The sequence below is a fragment of the Lynx rufus genome, unplaced genomic scaffold (assembly GCF_022079265.1).
Source record: "Lynx rufus isolate CCGP_SWC_20201006 ecotype Redwood Valley unplaced genomic scaffold, mLynRuf1.p SCAF_14, whole genome shotgun sequence".
NCBI lineage: Eukaryota > Metazoa > Chordata > Mammalia > Carnivora > Felidae > Lynx > Lynx rufus.
The window spans coordinates 59,422,004-59,442,305 of record NW_025814828.1 but is presented as its reverse complement, the minus strand read 5'-3'; the positions used below and the strand labels follow the sequence as shown (position 1 = coordinate 59,442,305).

General features: G+C 39.4%; 1 protein-coding gene across 2 annotated transcripts in view; it reads right to left on the bottom strand.

The window, feature by feature from the left end:
- The window catches only part of DIAPH2 (diaphanous related formin 2), a 1,004,420-nt gene extending 989,898 nt beyond the window's left edge, over nt 1-14,522 (bottom strand). For both annotated transcript variants that reach the window (XM_047076289.1, XM_047076288.1), the window contains exon 1: nt 14,140-14,522. In XM_047076289.1, the coding sequence (XP_046932245.1) occupies nt 14,140-14,271 (132 nt within the window). In that variant the 5' untranslated portion in view covers nt 14,272-14,522. The remainder of the gene's footprint in view (nt 1-14,139) is intronic.
- Nucleotides 14,523-20,302: the final 5,780 nt, after the last annotated feature.

Sequence of the window (20,302 nt, the reverse complement as noted above, 5' to 3'; positions counted from 1 at the left end):
TTTGTAATGTGAGGTACTAGACTGCAGACCATATTAGAGGAAATGTTTCTGCCAAATTTATTTTAACCCATCTTAACTTTCTATAGGTAACATAAATGAAAATAAATCGATGTTATGACACACAAACCTCAGAAAAATGCAGTCTTAGCCATACAATCTGTAACCATGTGAAGCACTGTGGAACAATAATATCAAAAAATCACTGGGAAGAATGTATAAAGGGAGGAGCCTGAAGGTAGAGGAAGTAATCAACATATTGAACCTTAGGCTAGGTTCTCAAAAACACAGCCCTCTACAGTTGAGGACTGCAATCATTCAAAAGCAAATGTGTTCAGGTTTAGGACAATATATTACATAGCTATACACCTTATATTCTTTTTTTCAGAATCAATGACAAACAGAAAATACCTACTCCAAGTAAGATATTACACTAAGTCCTGTGCCTTGCTGAATTTCCTATCTTGTATGAGAATAAAATCCACAAAGTAGAGATATAAGGAATAAAGTAAATCTAGTTTAAATGCAGTACCTGGCCCATATAGCACCTTTGTGTGAACTATAAAAAGTTCCCCCAGAAGATACAGTCTTGTGATTGAGCACATGATTTGGTAAGTGATATGACCTCTGTGGTCTCACATCCTTGAGCAGAGCCCAGCCATACTTAGTGGCCCAGGTCTCTATTATACATACAACTTCAAAATGTAAGAGTACAGTCTAGAGTACAAGGTCTTTCTTCCTACATATAGAATCTTCCTAAACAGCTTTAGCTAGCATAATATGCTATTAAGCATTTAGAGTTTTATCAGTGATGGATTTCAAAGCACATAAAACGATACCTCCACAGCTTTCTCTCCCCTCAGCAAAACAAAAGGAGTAAATGCCACAACAATTATGGAGCCCCAACAATTATCATTTATCTCCTGTTTTGAGGAAAATTACCACCTGATTGGGTCAATAAATACCCTAGAAGTTGCAGAGTGGAAATGGATTAGAGTTTAAATCTACTTGAATCCACAAAGTTCAAGAAATGATATGCCTAATGCCTCCCAGTACAATAACAGCACTAAATTGCTGTCTGGGAAGTAGTGTTTACACAATTTCTTTAGTAAATCTGTGTGGCGTTTAGGATTTTTGCCCAAGTTGATTTCTCATACTTACCCACTCCACCCATCCCCAACTCCATCACCTCATTAGTGTAGCCTGGTTTTCAATTTTAACATCACAAATATAAATAACAAAACTTAATAGTTCAGAGTTCTTTGTAAACGTTTGTTCACCCAATTATCCATATTCAGCAACCTAAAGTATAATACAGCAGCTAAAAGCCAAAGACCCCTCAATTACCAAACTGGTGTTTGTGTTGAAATAAAAACTACATCTAGTAACATATTAGCTGTGTGCATGTATCAAAGAGTTATATGAACACTATCTGCAGAACTCAATAACTCATTTCCTTCTCCCAACTATCTACAACATTTCCCTGGGTAGAAAATACTTACACATAAACCCACTCCACTTCACGAATTGCAAAATGAAGAATGAGTGATTACCCAACCAGCGAGTGGAGCCAAAAGTCTTCATTTGGTCTCTTTTCTATGGCATATAGTAGCTGTTCTAAGGAGTCTCTCCACACTTGCATAGACAACCTTTCCAGATACTTCTACAGAACTAAAGACAGAAACGAACTTAATTGGAGCTGATACTTTATGATAGCACTTTATGTGGAGTAACTTTAAATGAAATTTTACCATTAACTTTAAGTTGTATTTGTTTAAGGAGCTCAGTTACATGTACATTAATTAGGCACACATTAGATCACAACTATTTTTTGAGGCAATTAGAAATATTTGATTATGAATTAAACATTAGATGATACCAAGCAATATGTTAATTTTTAAAGATGCAGCAGTGGCATGTGGTTATTTTTATTTTATTTTATTTTTTTTTTTTTTATGAAGTTTATTGACAAATTGGTTTCCATACAACACCCAGTGCTCATCCCAAAAGGTGCCCTCCTCAATACCCATCACCCACCCGCCCCTCCCTCCCACCCCCCATCAACCCTCAGTTTGTTCTCAGTTTTTAACAGTCTCTTATGCTTTGGCTCTCTCCCACTCTAACGTCTTTTTTTTTTTTTTTTTTTTTTTTTTTTTCTCCCTTCCCCTCCCCCATGGGTTCCTGTTGAGTTTCTCAGGATCCACATAAGAGTGAAACCATATGGTATCTGTCTTTCTCTGTATGGCTTATTTCACTTAGCATCACACTCTCCAGTTCCATCCACGTTGCTACAAAAGGCCAGATTTCATTTTTTCTCATTGCCACGTAGTATTCCATTGTGTATATAAACCACAATTTCTTTATCCATTCATCAGTTGATGGACATTTAGGCTCTTTCCATAATTTGGCTATTGTTGAGAGTGCTGCTATGAACATTGGGGTACAAGTGCCCCTATGCATCAGTACTCCTGTATCCCTTGGGTAAATTCCTAGCAGTGCTATTGCTGGGTCATAGGGTAGGTCTATTTTTAATTTTCTGAGGAACCTCCACACTGCTTTCCAGAGCGGCTGCACCAATTTGCATTCCCACCAACAGTGCAAGAGGGTTCCCGTTTCTCCACATCCTCTCCAGCATCTATAGTCTCCTGATTTGTTCATTTTGGCCACTCTGACTGGCGTGAGGTGATACCTGAGTGTGGTTTTGATTTGTATTTCCCTGATAAGGAGCGACGCTGAACATCTTTTCATGTGCCTGTTGGCCATCTGGATGTCTTCTTTAGAGAAGTGTCTATTCATGTTTTCTGCCCATTTCTTCACTGGGTTATTTGTTTTTCGGGTGTGGAGTTTGGTGAGCTCTTTATAGATTTTAGATACTAGCCCTTTGTCCGATATGTCATTTGCAAATATCTTTTCCCATTCCGTTGGTTGTCTTTTAGTTTTGTTGGTTGTTTCCTTTGCTGTGCAGAAGCTTTTTATCTTCATAAGGTCCCAGTAATTCACTTTTGCTTTTAATTCCCTTGCCTTTGGGGATGTGTCGAGTAAGAGATTGCTACGGCTGAGGTCAGAGAGGTCTTTTCCTGCTTTCTCCTCTAAGGTTCTGATGGTTTCCTGTCTCACATTTAGGTCCTTTATCCATTTTGAGTTTATTTTTGTAAATGGTGTGAGAAAGTGGTCTAGTTTCAACCTTCTGCATGTTGCTGTCCAGTTCTCCCAGCACCATTTGTTAAAGAGGCTGTCTTTTTTCCATTGGATGTTCTTTCCTGCTTTGTCAAAGATGAGTTGGCCATATGTTTGTGGGTCTAGTTCTGGGGTTTCTATTCTATTCCATTGGTCTGTGTGTCTGTTTTTGTGCCAATACCATGCTGTCTTGATGATGACAGCTTTGTAGTAGAGGCTGAAGTCTGGGATTGTGATGCCTCCTGCTTTGGTCTTCTTCTTCAAAATTCCTTTGGCTATTCGGGGCCTTTTGTGGTTCCATATGAATTTTAGGATTGCTTGTTCTAGTTTCGAGAAGAATGCTGGTGCAATTTTGATTGGGATTGCATTGAATGTGTAGATAGCTTTGGGTAGTATTGACATTTTGACAATATTTATTTTTCCAATCCATGAGCAGGGAATGTCTTTCCATTTCTTTAAATCTTCTTCAATTACCTTCATAAGCTTTCTATAATTTTCAGCATACAGATCCTTTACATCTTTGGTTAGATTTATTCCTAGGTATTTTATGCTTTTTGGTGCAATTGTGAATGGGATCAGTTTCTTTATTTGTCTTTCTGTTGCTTCATTGTTAGTGTATAAGAATGCAACTGATTTCTGTACATTGATTTTGTATCCTGCAACTTTGCTGAATTCATGTATCAGTTCTAGCAGACTTTTGGTGGAGTCTATCGGATTTTCCATGTATAATATCATGTCATCTGCAAAAAGCGAAAGCTTGACTTCATCTTTGCCAATTTTGATGCCTTTGATTTCCTTTTGTTGTCTGATTGCTGATGCTAGAACTTCCAGCACTATGTTAAATAACAACGGTGAGAGTGGGCATCCCTGTCGTGTTCCTGATCTCAGGGAAAAAGCTCTCAGTTTTTCCCCGTTGAGGATGATGTTAGCTGTGGGCTTTTCATAAATGGCTTTTATGATCTTTAAGTATGTTCCTTCTATCCCGACTTTCTCAAGGGTTTTTATTAAGAAAGGGTGCTGGATTTTATCAAAGGCCTTTTCTGCATCGATTGACAGGATCATATGGTTCTTCTCTTTTTTTTTGTTAATGTGATGTATCACGTTGATTGATTTGCGAATGTTGAACCAGCCCTGCATCCCAGGAATGAATCCCACTTGATCATGGTGAATAATTCTTTTTATATGCTGTTGAATTCGATTTGCTAGTATCTTATTGAGAATTTTGGCATCCATATTCATCAGGGATATTGGCCTGTAGTTCTCTTTTTTTACTGGGTCTCTGTCTGGTTTAGGAATCAAAGTAATACTGGCTTCATAGAATGAGTCTGGAAGTTTTCCTTCCCTTTCTATTTCTTGGAATAGCTTGAGAAGGATAGGTATTATCTCTGCTTTAAACGTCTGGTAGAACTCCCCTGGGAAGCCATCTGGTCCTGGACTCTTATTTGTTGGGAGATTTTTGATAACCGATTCAATTTCTTCGCTGGTTATGGGCCTGTTCAAGCTTTCTATTTCCTCCTGATTGAGTTTTGGAAGAGTGTGGGTGTTCAGGAATTTGTCCATTTCTTCCAGGTTGTCCAATTTGTTGGCATATAATTTTTCATAGTATTCCCTGATAATTGTTTGTATCTCTGAGGGATTGGTTGTAATAATTCCATTTTCATTCATGATTTTATCTATTTGGGTCATCTCCCTTTTCTTTTTGAGAAGCCTGGCTAGAGGTTTGTCAATTTTGTTTATTTTTTCAAAAAACCAACTCTTGGTTTCGTTGATCTGCTCTACAGTTTTTTTAGATTCTATATTGTTTATTTCTGCTCTGATCTTTATTATTTCTCTTCTTCTGCTGGGTTTAGGCTGCCTTTGCTGTTCTGCTTCTATTTCCTTTAGGTGTGCTGTTAGATTTTGTATTTGGGATTTTTCTTGTTTCTTGAGATAGGCCTGGATTGCGATGTATTTTCCTCTCAGGACTGCCTTCGCTGCGTCCCAAAGCGTTTGGATTGTTGTATTTTCATTTTCGTTTGTTTCCATATATTTTTTGATTTCTTCTCTAATTGCCTGGTTGACCCACTCATTCGTGAGTAGGGTGTTCTTTAACCTCCATGCTTTTGGAGGTTTTCCAGACTTTTTCCTGTGGTTGACTTCAAGCTTCATAGCATTGTGGTCTGAAAGTATGCATGGTATAATTTCAATTCTTGTAAACTTATGAAGGGCTGATTTGTGACCCAGTATATGATCTATCTTGGAGAATGTTCCATGTGCACTCGAGAAGAAAGTATATTCTGTTGCTTTGGGATGCAGAGTTCTAAATAGATCTGTCAAGTCCATCTGATCCAGTGTCTCATTCAGGGCCCTTGTTTCTTTATTGACCGTGTGTCTAGATGATCTATCCATTTCTGTAAGTGGGGTGTTAAAGTCCCCAGCAATTACCACATTCTTATCAATAAGGTTGCTTCTGTTTATGAGTAATTGTTTTATATATTTGGGGGCTCCGGTATTCGGCGCATAGACATTTATAATTGTTAGCTCTTCCTGATGGATAGACCCTGTAACTATTATATAATGTCCTTCTTCATCTCTTGTTACAGCCTTTAATTTAAAGTCTAGTTTGTCTGATATAAGTATGGCTACTCCAGCTTTCTTCTGGCTTCCAGTAGCATGATAAATAGTTCTCCATCCCCTCACTCTCAATCTAAAGGTGTCCTCAGGTCTAAAATGAGTCTCTTGTAGACAGCAAATAGATGGGTCTTGTAGACAGCAAATAGATGCAGCAGTGGCATGTGGTTATTTTTAAAAAAAGTAATTTTTAGAGAAGCACACTGAAGTATGTAGGAGTAAAATGACATATCAAGGATTTGCATTAAAGTATTTTAGCAAGGAAAAAATAAAGGATGGATAAAGCAAATGTTGAAAATCTAGGTAACTGCTAGATTGGGGGTAATAGATATATGGTGATTCACTATACCATCCTATCTACTTTTCAGTATGTTTGGAATTTTTTTATGTTTTATTAAAAAGGTTATATTAACTACCCCATATTACAAATAAAGTAAAAACTTTATCTCTTTTACTTTTAGCTAGGTGAGAGACCAATAAATTAAGGATAGACAAAAATTCCTCATAATTTTGACCAAATCTTTACAAAAGCATGTGGATATCTATCTCAGAATGACAGATTTTTTTAAAGGAGTGTACCCAACACATTGTCTCCCTTGGTTGAGCACCAAAATTACCAGGGTATTGAATCAATAGCCTTTGGGAAATAATACATCCCTAATGAAGTGTTGGATTCCTACATAGACCTTCCTGAATAGCCACCTAGAAGCTTCTCACATGAAGTAGGCACTGCTATACAGAGCCTTAACAGAAGGAGAGACTGGTAGACAACTTGCTGGTCTGTATTTGGTAGCATACTCTCTTGAAAGCAATACAGAAAAACCTTCATTAAACAAAAGCCTATGTTAAGTGGTGATTAGTAAGAATTTTGTTTGCCATATTGTTTCATGAGAAAGGCATGAATACTCTTTCCCTAGACCTCCTCACATAAAGCAGGCAAGTATCAGAATTCACTTGAGTGTCTGCTCAAGCTATAGCCAGAATAAATCATTCAGACTTAAACAGATTCAACCTGATGAGATAAATAAGTTTTAAATTAATATAAGCTCATTTCTTTCTGTTACTTACATTCATAGCAAATAGCTATGCAAAAATATATTTTGACCATTTTTTACGTGCATCAATTTTGAGCTTCTTTCCTATAAGAAGACAATGAGTGTCAATGAGTGTCTCCTACAAGATACCCACTTAGATATGAAGTATATAATTATAATTTCAAGTCACCTGGCCATGATCTTACTCTCTTCAGTCCTGATACAAAATAGCATATCAAACACCCCAAATCTGACAGAAGGAACTGGTCTCTTTTGCATGGCAGACTGAATATAGGAATAGGGGAAACCTGGGTCTTGAGAAATAATCCATATGGTGCTAGTGATAACCAGTAACATTTAACCAAATGTGCTAACGGATATAAATTAGCATATATTGTGTGTGTACAATTTTCAGTGCATACCATTATTTAAAGTGTTCTATGGGGCCAAACTGGCAAAGAATATGATTTCACTTCAATGACATGCTGCTATTGCCAGAGTTCTTGGTACTTGTAGTGAACTCTAGGTGGATTATAATTATAATTGTTCGAAAAAGGAACAAAAAGAGAGATGAATAATGTTTCACTTTCAGAGACCCTGAAGCATAATAACTCTGTGCTATAAGTACCTTTACAATAGAAGTGATAGATTTTAAACTTATCTCTAGGTCAGTCCCCTTAATGTATCAGTTGACTCAGTTTTCTTATTTGTATAACAGCAGTAAGCTGCCTGGCAAGGCAGAATACCAAAGATATCTAATAAACGTTTTTTAACACAAATTTTAAATGTGTCAAATTGACGAACTGAAAAAAAAAATGGTAGTCTGGTGCTTAAAAAATACTATAGTGAAAAAAATGTTAAACTTACATCTTCTATTCATTAAACAGAAAGAATTATTAGTAGAAGGACAGAATATACAATTCTCCAAGTGGACAAATGGAATTAGGGAGAGAAGAGGAATCAATCAACATATAACCATACAATGGTACTGTATACAATAATGTTAGAGCTATCAAATTACAAAAAAGTCATTAAGCCATTCAACCACAATCACATTTGATTCAGGTAATATATGAGGTTAATAGTAATGCTCTATATTTGTACAGCAATATGGAATTTTCTAAATGCTATCTCATTCATTACTATGTTTTATCTAAAGCACATTGTAAAGCCAATCAGGCAAACATTATCTCCAACTGGCAGATGTTAATGAAGGGGCTTAAACTTCTGCTGTTAAACTGCTCATCAGAGATCACAAGCAAATAAAATATAGAATGAACACTGGAACCCAGTGTCCTCCATTCAGTATTCTTTTGCCAATAATCTGAAGTCTCCTACTAATAACAATGTTTCTTGGGTCATGAGTTTTAATACCTTTATTCGGCATTGAAGTTCAGGCTGGGTCATCACAAGAATCCAACCAAGGGGATAAGGAGTTCTCCCAGACAAGAAGTTTCTTGAATTTCAAAACAAAGGACACAGAGGAATGTACAGATAGGTTCATTTGATGGAGTATTTTTTAAAAGCCTATTTTCAACAATTTTACATTTTCAAAATGTCTAGCCTATGGGGAAAGAATTCCGAGCTAATAATCATTTACTGAGTAGCTTTGCAACCAAGCACTGGCTTACACGTTTTAAAGAATAGGCATAAAGTGGGACCACTGCCCAGAAGCACTTTAAAATCTCTGTAGATACAAGATCAGCATGTAACATTCAGACTCACAATAGTTATGAGTTGAGAATAAGGAAGAACCTTTGGTAAGCTGAAGTAATCAGTGAAACTTTAATGAAATAATGATGGAATTTTGAGACCCAAGCTGGACTGTAACAAGCAGGTGAGATTTATAAAGGAGAAACAAGGTGGCTATTCCAAATTTGGTGAAGATGTTCAGGGTGGGTGGCAAGAAAGTGAGGCAATGGAGTGGCAGGAGGAATCTGAGGGGCAGAGAAATATGCCTAGTAAATAGATGAAATAGTAAATGGAAGAGTAAATGAGCTGCAACTGGAATCCAGGTCTCTAAACATCAAACTCTTTGTGCCACTCAGTCCTCCAAACTGGTCTTCTTGCCTCCATACTGGCACCCCTCTCCAAGAAATTCTCCACTGTATTAAGTTTCTTTAATTTTTTTTAAATGTTTGTTTATTTTTGAGAGAGAGACACACACAGAGGATGAGCAGGGGAGGGGCAGAGAGAGACCGAATCCAAATCGGACTCCAGGCTCTGAGCTGTCAGCACAGAGCCCAACATGGGGCTCGAACCCAGGAGCCTTGAGATCATGACGTGAGCCAAAGTTGGATGCTTAACTGACTGAGCCAACCAGGCACCCCTTAAGTTTCTTTTTAAAACACAATTCTTATTAGGCCAGTCTCCTGCTTAAATCTCTTAAATGGCTTGCTATGGCTTGCAGAAAGAAGCTGAAACTCTAAGACAACATACAAATATCCATCATGATCTGGACTCTCTCTTTTCTACCAGGTCTACCATATGTACCCTTTGTTTCAGCCATTAACATCTACCCACAGTTCCTTTATTAGGCATATTACCATATCTCTCTACTTTGTATATGTTGTTTTCAACCTAAAAATGCCTTTCCCTCCCCTTCTTCAATTAATGCCTTATTCTTCAAGCCTTGGTGCAAATGTCACCTACTCTAGGAAGTCTTTCCTTATAACAATCATCCAATTAGATTGAGATACCTCTCCACATTTTTATATCACCCTCCTATGCATATTCCTAGGATTCCTTACACACAGCTCTTTAATCATTAACTTCCCTGTCTCTCTCACTAGACTATGAGCATTTCTGTATCACCAACCATCAGAATAATGCCTAGGATGGAATAGGTGCTCAGTAAATGTTGCATAAATGAACCTGTTGTGCTCAACTTTATCAATTAAAATCAAACCATGATTTATCTAATTAAAAAACAACCAAATATTCAGGAAGTTATATAATAGCCAGAAAATTAACTTCTATCAAGTCCCTAATTTGACTCCACTGCCGAAAGAACCAAAGGCTTCAGGAATAATACAGAAACACAAAGTCTGGGGCGCCTGGGTGGCTCAGTAAATTGAACATCAGACTCTTAACTTCAGCTCAGGGTCATGGGATTGAGCCCTGTGTCAGGTTCTATACTGAGTGTGGAAGCTGCTTAAGACTCTGTTTCCTTCTGTCCCTCTAAAAAAACAAAAAACAAAAAAAAACCACATTCACACAAAGTCAAAATGCAAAAACATCTAATAATGTTAAGCCACTCTACACCATGGAATGTGTGTGAGGGATGTTAGTTCTACTTTAACAATAGCCTCTTTTAATGGCCAAGTCATTGCCTTACATATGTGGGATTCAAGATACAGCTCCTTCATAATACTTCTGGAGCTCTAGTAGATTTGACAAAATACATTCCATGATTGACACCAAATTACTAATTAATCTAAGATTCATGCTGCTTGATGACATGCTACAATCTGGGCCTAACCAAACAGTTACATAAAATACAAAGCTCTAGTACTAATAGTACTAATGCATTATTCAAAACGTGAGAAATTCAAGAGAAGATTGCCTCCAGTAAAAAGAATCAAGATAAAAGGGTCACTGTGAGGATTTAAAGATAGAGAAAACTGAAGTTCTGTTACATTTTTTATTAATCTTTTCTATTTTTTTTTATGTTTATTCATTTTTGAGAGAAAGAGAGTGAGTGGGGGAGGGGCAGAGAGAGAGAGACGGAGACACAGAATCTGAAGCAGGCTCCAGGCACTGAGCTGTCAGCACAGAGCCTGGGGTGGGGGTGCAGTGGCTCCAACTGAAGAACTGTGAGATCATGACCTGAGCTGAAGTCAGAGGCCCAACCCACTAAGCGAACCAGGTGCCCCACATTCTTATTTAATCTTAAACAAAGGTCATTAAAGTCCTGAAATGTCACTTTGAAAAAATTGTAATACCCAGCAAAAGTATGAGATATAAATTAAAGTAGCTCCTCTCTATAGAAAACATACCTTCCTTCTCCAGTTTTCCGGAACAATAAGGAACTCAATGAAAACAAGTGAATCACAAGCCTTATACTTCAGTGAATCCAATATACTATAACTATTGTTACTTTTTCTATATAATGAAAACTTTCATCGTAGCTAATACTATATAGACATGTTTTTAACTTCTTTTTACTCTCAGATGAATTATCTTCAATATCAATCAGTTGTGTGATCAGCACTATTCCCCTTCTCCCTTCATCACTGACCTCCTCCTCTCCCTGGTAACTTGGATTGGAATCAACTGGCATTTCCTTTACCCTCTCTCTTAGGTAACCCAATAGTGCTTATTCTTCTATAGGTGACAGGTACCTTTGAGAAACTGATGAAAACTATGAGGCCCAGAAAAATGAATGTACCTACATATACTCAAATTTTTCATACAATTTCAGGAGTTTAAGAACCCCTATCCACCACAATCATCTACATGAAGAATTTCTATTACATATAGCTCTCTTTCATAATATCACACCACAACTACTTTACCCACATACAATTAAGAACTACTACAAGGGTGCCTGGGTGGCTCAGTTGGTTGAGCATCGGACTTCAGCTCAGGTCATATCTTCTAGTTGATGAGTTCAAGCCCCATGTCTGGCTCTGTGCTGACAGCTCAGAGCCTGGAGCCTGCTTCAGATTCTGTGTCTCCCTCTCTGTCTCTGCCCCTCCCCTGCTCATGCTCTGTCTCTCTCTGTCTCAAAAATAAATATAACCATTAAAAAAATTTAAAAAAAAGAACTACTACAGTGATTAATAACACCAATACTCAAAATAGTAAAATTTAGTCTAGGTAAAGCTTTTAGCTTACTAGCAATATTTTAAGAAGCCCAGAAGAACTCCATCCTAAAAGGCCTTAGAAGAAAGTGTTGAGCACTTCAATAAGACAGCTCAAAATAAGGAGTAAGGCATTTATTTTTTAAAAAAGTATTCCAAGTCTTGTTTGATCAACTTGCTTGCTGTAAAATGTGCTGAAATGTCCTTCTAAATTTGTTTTTATTAACTCTGATACATCTGCTTGTAAAATCATGTAAGGCTCAAAAGTTATGTTTGAGCAAAAGAGCAAGTTCTGATTGATATTAACAAACTCCTGCATTCAAATACTTGTTCTACTATGTCAAGCTATGTTCAACACCGAACAGTGTTAGCTAAGAACTGAAAGTGATACCATCTCATAACGATCTAGTTACCTTGTCAAAGCAAGTAAAACATAAAAGATGAAACAGGACAAATGACCAAAGGGAAGGGAAGAACATAATCACGGTGTTATAACTAACAGAGATATGTGCTTTCTTGAAAGCATATTTCCTACAAGTAGAAAGTTCTTGTTGGATGTACCAAACTACTCGTGGACACTGAGTTCACTTTTATTTTTGCTTAAACTTTTAATCACTGTTTAAATCACAGTTTTGTACTGGGTCCAGGGGGAAAAAAAGGAAACATGATCACTCTTTTACAACAAACTGATAAATATCAAAATCATATCAGAATTTTTAAGTGTATTAAACTTTGGTGATACACTCACAAAACTTTTCTAAGTTTCATGATGGTAGGGGGCACCTATTAAACCCATTAACCTTCAGCCAGCATAGACAATTCACAAAGGGCAATTTCTACTTTTGTAAATACTGGGTTAACAGGACATATCAAGTAAGCAAGTTCTCAATTTGCCTCAAGTTAGGGTAGAAGTGATGAAACTTTAAACTGGTTATTTTATTCTACCCCATCAGGTCCCTTCCCATATAATGGAAAGCTGCATATTTCCCGAAATAACACCCTGACCATTGTTTTCCAATATGAACAATACAGAATTGAAAGGAAAATAGGAGGCAAGAGAGAAGTGCAACAGGTACATACATACCAAATGATCTGATGCCATAAGAAAAGGGTTTAGTAATGTCACTGTCTCCTCCCCTATTAAAAACAAGTTAAAACTGAAAACTAGATGTGCAACATGTGCTTGTACTTCAAATCTGGACTAAGAACCTTCAAACAGAAGGAATACTTGCTGAATTTGTACAGGAAAATCATTTCCCCTCATGCCACCCAAATTAGAAAGTTTATTGATAAATGTCTGCATAATACTTGCCACGGTTAGGAAAAATTGACGTTAGCCAATATATTTTGTTAATGTTACCAGTTTTTAAGTTTCCCTATTAAATCATTTTCATATATATACATATATGTATATAAAGAGGAACCTTTTTAACTGAGTTGAGGAAACTCCAGTATTTCCCAACCTAATACCAGCCCCCATAGATTACATTCCTCTGCACATTAAGTCAGTGGCAGGAAATGGACTTCTACCACTGGTTCACACACTTTCAGGACGATGAAACTTGTGCGGTGGGCTTACTGCTTTTGAGCGTTCTTTTTTTTTTTTTTTTAATTTTTTTTTTCAACGTTTATTTATTTTTGGGACAGAGAGAGACAGAGCATGAACGGGGGAGGGGCAGAGAGAGAGGGAGACACAGCATCGGAAACAGGCTCCAGGCTCTGAGCTGTCAGCCCAGAGCCCGACGCGGGGCTCGAACCCACGGACCGCGAGATCGTGACCTGGCTGAAGTCGGACGCTTAACCGACTGCGCCACCCAGGCGCCCCGAGCGTTCTTAATCAACTAGGTGGAAGTACTGTAATGACTCTGCTTATTATATGCACAACAGTTGGTACCTCACCCAGCCTCGAACTCCCACGCTCTTAAAAAGAAATGTTTCTTGGGGAGAGCACATGGAAGAGGCAACAGGAAAAAGAGCACGTAGGCGACTCTTAGATTTCTGGTAAAGTAGAAAGACTAGGAGCCTACGTTGTGTGTTTTTCTTTAGGGTGGGATTGGTGTGCGAGTCTCTGGGTGGGCTCCCAAGTATTTGGACTAAAAAGAAGAGAGGTTCTCCTGCCCGGACCCTATGCGTTAAGAGTCAAAACCCAGCAACTGACAGAAGTGGGAAGGAACAGAATCGCGCAAAGATTCGCGCCCACAAGTTAGACAAATAACAGACCCTACCCAGTACTCGCTGTCTCCCCAAGTTGGGGTGGGGCCTTTCTCCTTCCCCCACTGCCTCCCGGAATGAGAACAGTGACAAAGGCCTTAAATGGGAAAGGGGGTGCTCTTCCACCCCCACGCCGTCTCCGCGCCTCGGCGTGGCGTGGCCGCTCCTTTGGTGGCTCTTGGAGTAGCACAGCGAGGTCGCGGTTAGCCTTGGGAGGGGGCCCCGGGTCCCCCGGTGCGTAACAGCCAGAGGTTCCTGGGGCTCTTGCTGTCCCCAAGGCTGGCGGGGACTGCGGGAGCACTCACCAATTTGGGTTTGTTTTTCGTTTCCTCTTCGTTGGCGGCTCGGTTCCCTGTGCTTCGCTTGTTGCTCCGGCCCCCACCGGGTTCCTCGCTGCCGCCTCCCGCTCCCGACGCCGCCGCCCCGGGCTGCTCCATCTTTCTCCGGCCCTATCACCTGTGCCCTGTAACCCCAACTCTCCTCAACTTGGGGAAGCCCCTGGGGGTTGTCCCGCTGCCCTGGCTGATTCGGTATCACCGCTTCCTGTGTGAGAGTGTGTCTGCCTGGGGAGCTGCCGATTTCAGGATCCCGGCTCTCATGCACCCCCGACGCAACACGCCTTTGCCACTACTCGGTGCTGGGGCAAGCCCTGCCCCTGAGCAGCTGCAACTACCAAGGTCGCTGGCGCCGCCGCCCTCAGGGCGGTGTTTAGGGTGGAGGGGAAAATAGGTGCCTATCTCTTTAAGAGGGCCTCAACACACGTGATTCATCAAAGTGCCCGCAGTCTGCAGCCGGGGCACAGAAAGCTGCTTCCTACTCCCAGTGCAGAGCGGGCCCCAGCTACTGAGCATGCCCAGCGCAGCGATGGGATCCAGAGGAAAGGAGAGGACTTTAAGCTGCGGTTAAGCACTGATTTCACTTCCCCGGGGCCTAGCGTGAAATGGAAGAGAACTAGTCAAGAGAAAGGAGGTATATAGCCCATTTTAGAGATAGGGAAAGTGAGGCCCGGAAGGTTTCAAGTATGAGTTACACTGGCAGTTCTACCTGAGTGTCAGCTTCCACTAGTGTAGGTCAGAGCACCTTTCCCACAGAGGCCTTGACAGGGTGTGGTCCTGCTAAGCTCTGTGGGAGGGGTGGATTGGCCAGACAGCTGGCATCCTATAGGAAAACCACCACGTGGAGTGCTGATTAATTGCCTAGACAGACTGTATGGGTCAAAGTAGAAAGAGTGGGTGCTTTGTGTTGCCGTGATTGCTTTGCGACCAAAGAAATACAGTCGTTCCTTTATTCCCATGCTGCTAGGTAGTAGAAGCAGCAGACTTCCACTACTTCATTAATCTTGGAGGTATAGGGTGGGGGGGAAATAAGGGTCTTCAACAAAAGCACCTATATAGAGAGCTAACAATTGGATTGAGTGCTATTTTCTGTTTCCTGAACTCATTTAGGTTTAGAGCTGTGGTACGGAGTAAGATCATGTGTATCAAAGCTTTGTTTAAAATATAAATCTCCAGGAGCACCTGGGTGGCTCAGTCGGTTGAGCGTCCGACTTCGGCTCAGGTCATGATCTCACAGCTCCTGAGTTGGAGCCCTGCGTTGGGCTCAGTGGTGACAGCTCTGAGCCTGGAGCCTGCTTCAGATTCTGTGTCTCCCTCTCTCTCTCTATATCCTCCTTCGCTCATGCTCTGTCTCTCTCTGTCTCAAAATAAATAAACATTAAAAAAATTTAAATTAAATAAAATGTAAATCTCGAGACAAATGCTAGGTGTTTTTGTGCTGCAGCAGCAACAGCAGAGTACTGTGAGCATTATTAGTCTTTAGTGCTTGAGTTGTCAGGAGGAGGCCCAGGCTGTATTCTTCCAACTTTTTTAAACAGGGTCCTCTAAAAATATTGTTCACACTGAGAATGTTATAGGGGCAGAGCAGGATTTGAATGAACCACCATCACGGAATAAGAGTATATATGCTAGAGAAGCCTGAAATGTAATTTGGATACTAAGTCTATTAACATGTCCTATGCCTGTTATTCAGATATCTTCAGGCTATGACTTATTTTGCCCTCCCCTTCAGCTCTGCTGAATCTGTTTATGAGCATATTTATTGAGAGTGCATTAGGATAAATTTGACCATGCTATATATGTGATGAGGCAATTAACTGGGACAGTAGAGTGAAAAGAACATTATATATCTAAAAACAGCTTTGATCCTGGCTTTGTCATTGTCATTAACTTTCTTTTTAATCATGCAGGTGGTAAACTACCCAAAGACAGCACAGAAGAGGAAATGCATGCTTCTAGACAGGGCAGACAAGGAACCCTAAGGTAAATTTGCTTTGTCAAAGTTTCTATCTTACTTAAAATTTGATGTATATTTTGAATTCGACTTACTATACACACATGCACACAGACACGTATGTGGTTTAAATAACTTAAGTGTTTCCCCTTCTGAAAAATTGAGTAAAAATGCGTGCTACAGAAAGACATGACCTGTTTATCCGATGCTTTCATCCTATTCCTGTTTAAGAGATGGATATGGGTGAGAATCTTCCAAGCTCAAATGTGGCTCAATAATCTGCTCCATAGGTATTTATTAATCTCCTTAGAGTATACCACGTGCTATATAGAGTGCCATGGGTTAGAAGGATGAAGTTGAGACACTTCCTGACCTGAAGAACCTCATAGTCTACTGGGAGAGAGAGACAGACAGTTAAAGAACTGCACTTCAGTACAACAGATATGAACAGGGAGCCCATGCAGTACATGAGGTAGATATATAACCAGAATGTCAGGGATCCGGGACACCTTCCCAAAGAGACTGATGTTTGAGCTCAGTCTTACGGGTCTAATTAAAGTTAGTATTTGTTGACAGCCTACTAAGTGTTAGGTACTGTGCTAGCCATTGTGGGTACAATAATGAACAAGACAGATATGGCTTGCTCTTATAGAGCTTTCAGGGTATTGGGAAGCATATAAAAAATGTGTTGAGCAAATACAAGGCAAAGAAAGAGTGAAGAACATTTCAGGCAAAGGAGATGACAATAGCATGTGCAGAGACCCTATGGTTAAGAAATTGAGGGTGTTCGGGGGCACTTGTGTGGCTCAGTCGGTTAAGCATCCGACTTTGGCTCAGGTCATGATCTATAGCTCCTGGGTTCAAGCCCCATGTCTGCCTCTGTGCTGACAGCTCAGAGCCTAGAGCCTGCTTTGGATTCTGCCTCTCCTTCTCTGCCCTCCCATGCTCATGCTCACTTCTCTCTCTCTCTCTCTCTCTCTCTCTCTCTCTCTCTCTCTCTCTCTCTATCTCTTGTGCATGTGCGCGAGAGCACAAAAATAAACAAACATAAAAAAATTAAAACAAAAAAGAAATTGGGGCATTTGGGAGAGGGGGCTTCTGTTGAAAGAGAAGTAGAACAGATAAGCAGCTTCCAGATCATAAAGGACTTGTAGATCTCATTGGTGTGGTTTTAAAAGGGAGAAGGTGTTGTAATACAAACGGCTTCTGTTTGGAGTGTATAAATAGACTTGAAAATGGAGTGACATTATTTTGAATATATTGTTGGGTTTCACTATCCTCAGGCCAGGTGAAGCTAACATTTGAAATCCAATTAAAGGTATGTATAAAAAATACATAATGTTTACTGCAAAAAATGAAAAAGTCTATTACTGATATGGCTTACATTTGACTTTACTGTGATTATCTCAGCCATGTCTTAATTCTTGATGTTTGTTTTTTGTGCTTCAGTTAATATAAACAGTAATTAAACAAACACCCTTCCTTCTGGCATCAGGGTCATTGTGTTTCTCTTGGAAGCTAACATATGAAAGATACCACTGCTGTCCTGCAAGGATTTGTTTACTGACTATGAACCAGGCACTTCACCAAGTGTGGTCTTAGGGCTGATCTCATTGCACCTACATTCCTTTATCTTTACCTTCTTGGGACACACAGATAGCTTGGTTGGTGGAGAGACATCTTTTCTATCATGTTGACAAAAGGAGGAGGCTACTGGGGTGCCTGGGTGGCTCAGTCGGTTGAGCCTCCGACTTCGGCTCAGGTCATGATCTCGTGGTCTGTGAGTTCGAGCCCGATGTCGGGCTCTGTACTGACAACTCAAAGCCTGGAGCCTGCTTTGGATTCTGTGTCTCCCTCTCTCTGCCCCTCCCCCACTCATGCTCTGTCTCTCTCTCTCTCTCTCTCTCTATCAAAAATAAATAAACATTAAAAAAAAATGGAGGAGGCTACTAATGTCAGTTGGGATATCAAAAGTATATGTTAGGCCTACTGACCTCTTATCTCTCCCTCTGGCTTCTCATGAGGTTAGCACCCAGTTAACATTAAAAAGAGAGCCCTGGGAGAAAAGAAAGATAAGTAAAGGGCTGCTAAGTTCTGTCTTTCTTCAAATTGATCTTAAAGTCATTTGTTACCCCAGAGGTTTCTGATGAGCCTCATAGTATCCCCCTTGCTTTCCGTGTCTCCCTTTTGCTGAATATTCTCTTCTAAAAAATATGGGTCATTAATAGAGAAATGAAAGGAAACATGGATTAGACAAAAATAAGAAATAACCAAAACATTTGTGATATGAAGTTATCCTGAGAGTCAACAAGTATTTATTAAGCATATACTGTGTGCCAACACCAAAATAGATGTTGTGCCGAAAAAAAAAAGTACCAGACATTCTGCTACCATGTCATATATGTATTCCTGAAGAATCTCCTGTTCTGTAGATTTGCCCAATAAAAAGAACAGGCCTCCTGGAGAAACATGGTTTAGGGAATATCACTTAAATCCAATGCAACTTTATAATTAGAGCACTAATAAAAATAATAACCATTCTAATAAAAACACGAAAAAGGTTAAATCTCCATTGGCATTTGCTTCAGCATCACAACCCTCAATGTTTGGTAGCCTTCACACTTCCTCCTTCCTGATGTGGATCCTCAAGGCCATTCACTTTTAGTACATGCTATTTTCATCAGAATTAAAAATCTAATTGAAGAGTACCCAATTTTTTTTAAAATATGTGATTAAATGTCTTCACAGCTTCATTATCAGTCACAGCTTCACAACATAGTTTTAATGTGAGAAACTTAGAGGTTGTCGAAGCCACTAAACCAGTCACACTAAAGGGGTGGAGTCTTGTGCAAGATTCTTCCTTTTTTCTTAAAGTCTTCATATAATTGCTGAGACTTCTGTTTAATTATGAGAAAGCTTGTTCCTCATCACCTCAAAACTTAAAGTGCTAAGAAAATTCAAATGTGAACCAACTGGAGTTCCACCTTATTTTGATAGAATTCTCCTATTTCCCAGTCACTAATGTGCTATTAATGGTACTACAAGTGCTTGTAATGAAATAGACTCTAAAATATAAAATCTCTGCCATTAATAGCTATAAAATCTACTTGAGAAAACAAATAACAAATTTGTGAAACAGTAAGAGAAAACTAGCTGCGTAACTTGCAGGTACTGACTCTAAATACAACATAACACGGCAAAGGGGTGATATTGGTTGGGCCTAGAATAGATGAAGTTTTCAAGAAGGAGGTAGAACTTCAGCTGCCAAGGTATAAAGCAGAAATAAGACTTGAACAGGCAAGGCAAAGAAAGGAAGTAAGGAAAAGACAACATATAGAATGGTCTGGAAACAATACTGACCACTAATGTTGAGGGGCCAGTGGGGCTTGAGTAGAATGGTGAGAACATAGATGTTGAATAATACTAGGAAACATGGTTATCCCCATAGCATTTTCCCAGATTTGTATGTAAGACCTAATGGCAGTAACTGATAAAGATATTTAGCAGGAATGTCATAAAATAAAGAAGGAAAGGAGCTGGTCGGTCAGTGGCATGCAGAATAACTTTGAAAACTTATTTTCAAGCCAATTTTTCCTTCAGTACAGGATTTTTTTTCTAAATAAAACTCTTCACATAACCCCAATATATGCAGCAGATACAAAACTTGTTGACCTGTTTGAAGACAGCATAGGAGTGAAGACTATAGCCCTGCTCATAATCACTTGGCTTCTCTCTCATTCTCTGAGGCAACCCTTGAGGCACCACTGCTGAACTCTAGGCAGAAATAAAGTCTTGCCTGATTAAGTCGTTAAGATTGGAACTAGAATGGCCCCAGAGGTAACGAAGAGGATGGAATGAATCCAACAGACATTTAAAGAAACGAACTTAGCATAATACCCCCTAGTTCTATCCATGTCAATTCAAATGGCAAGAATTCATTCTGTTTTGTGGCTGAGTAATTCTCCATTGTGTGTGTGTGTGTGTGTGTGTGTGTGTGTGTGTGTGTGCGCCATATCTTTTTTATACATTCTTCAATCGATGGACATTTGGCTGTTTCCATAATTTGGCTATTGTAGATAATGCTCCTATAAACATTGGGGTTCATGTATCCCTTTGAATTAGTATTTTTGTATTCTTTGGGTAAATACCTAGTAGGACAATTGCTGTATTGTAGGGTAG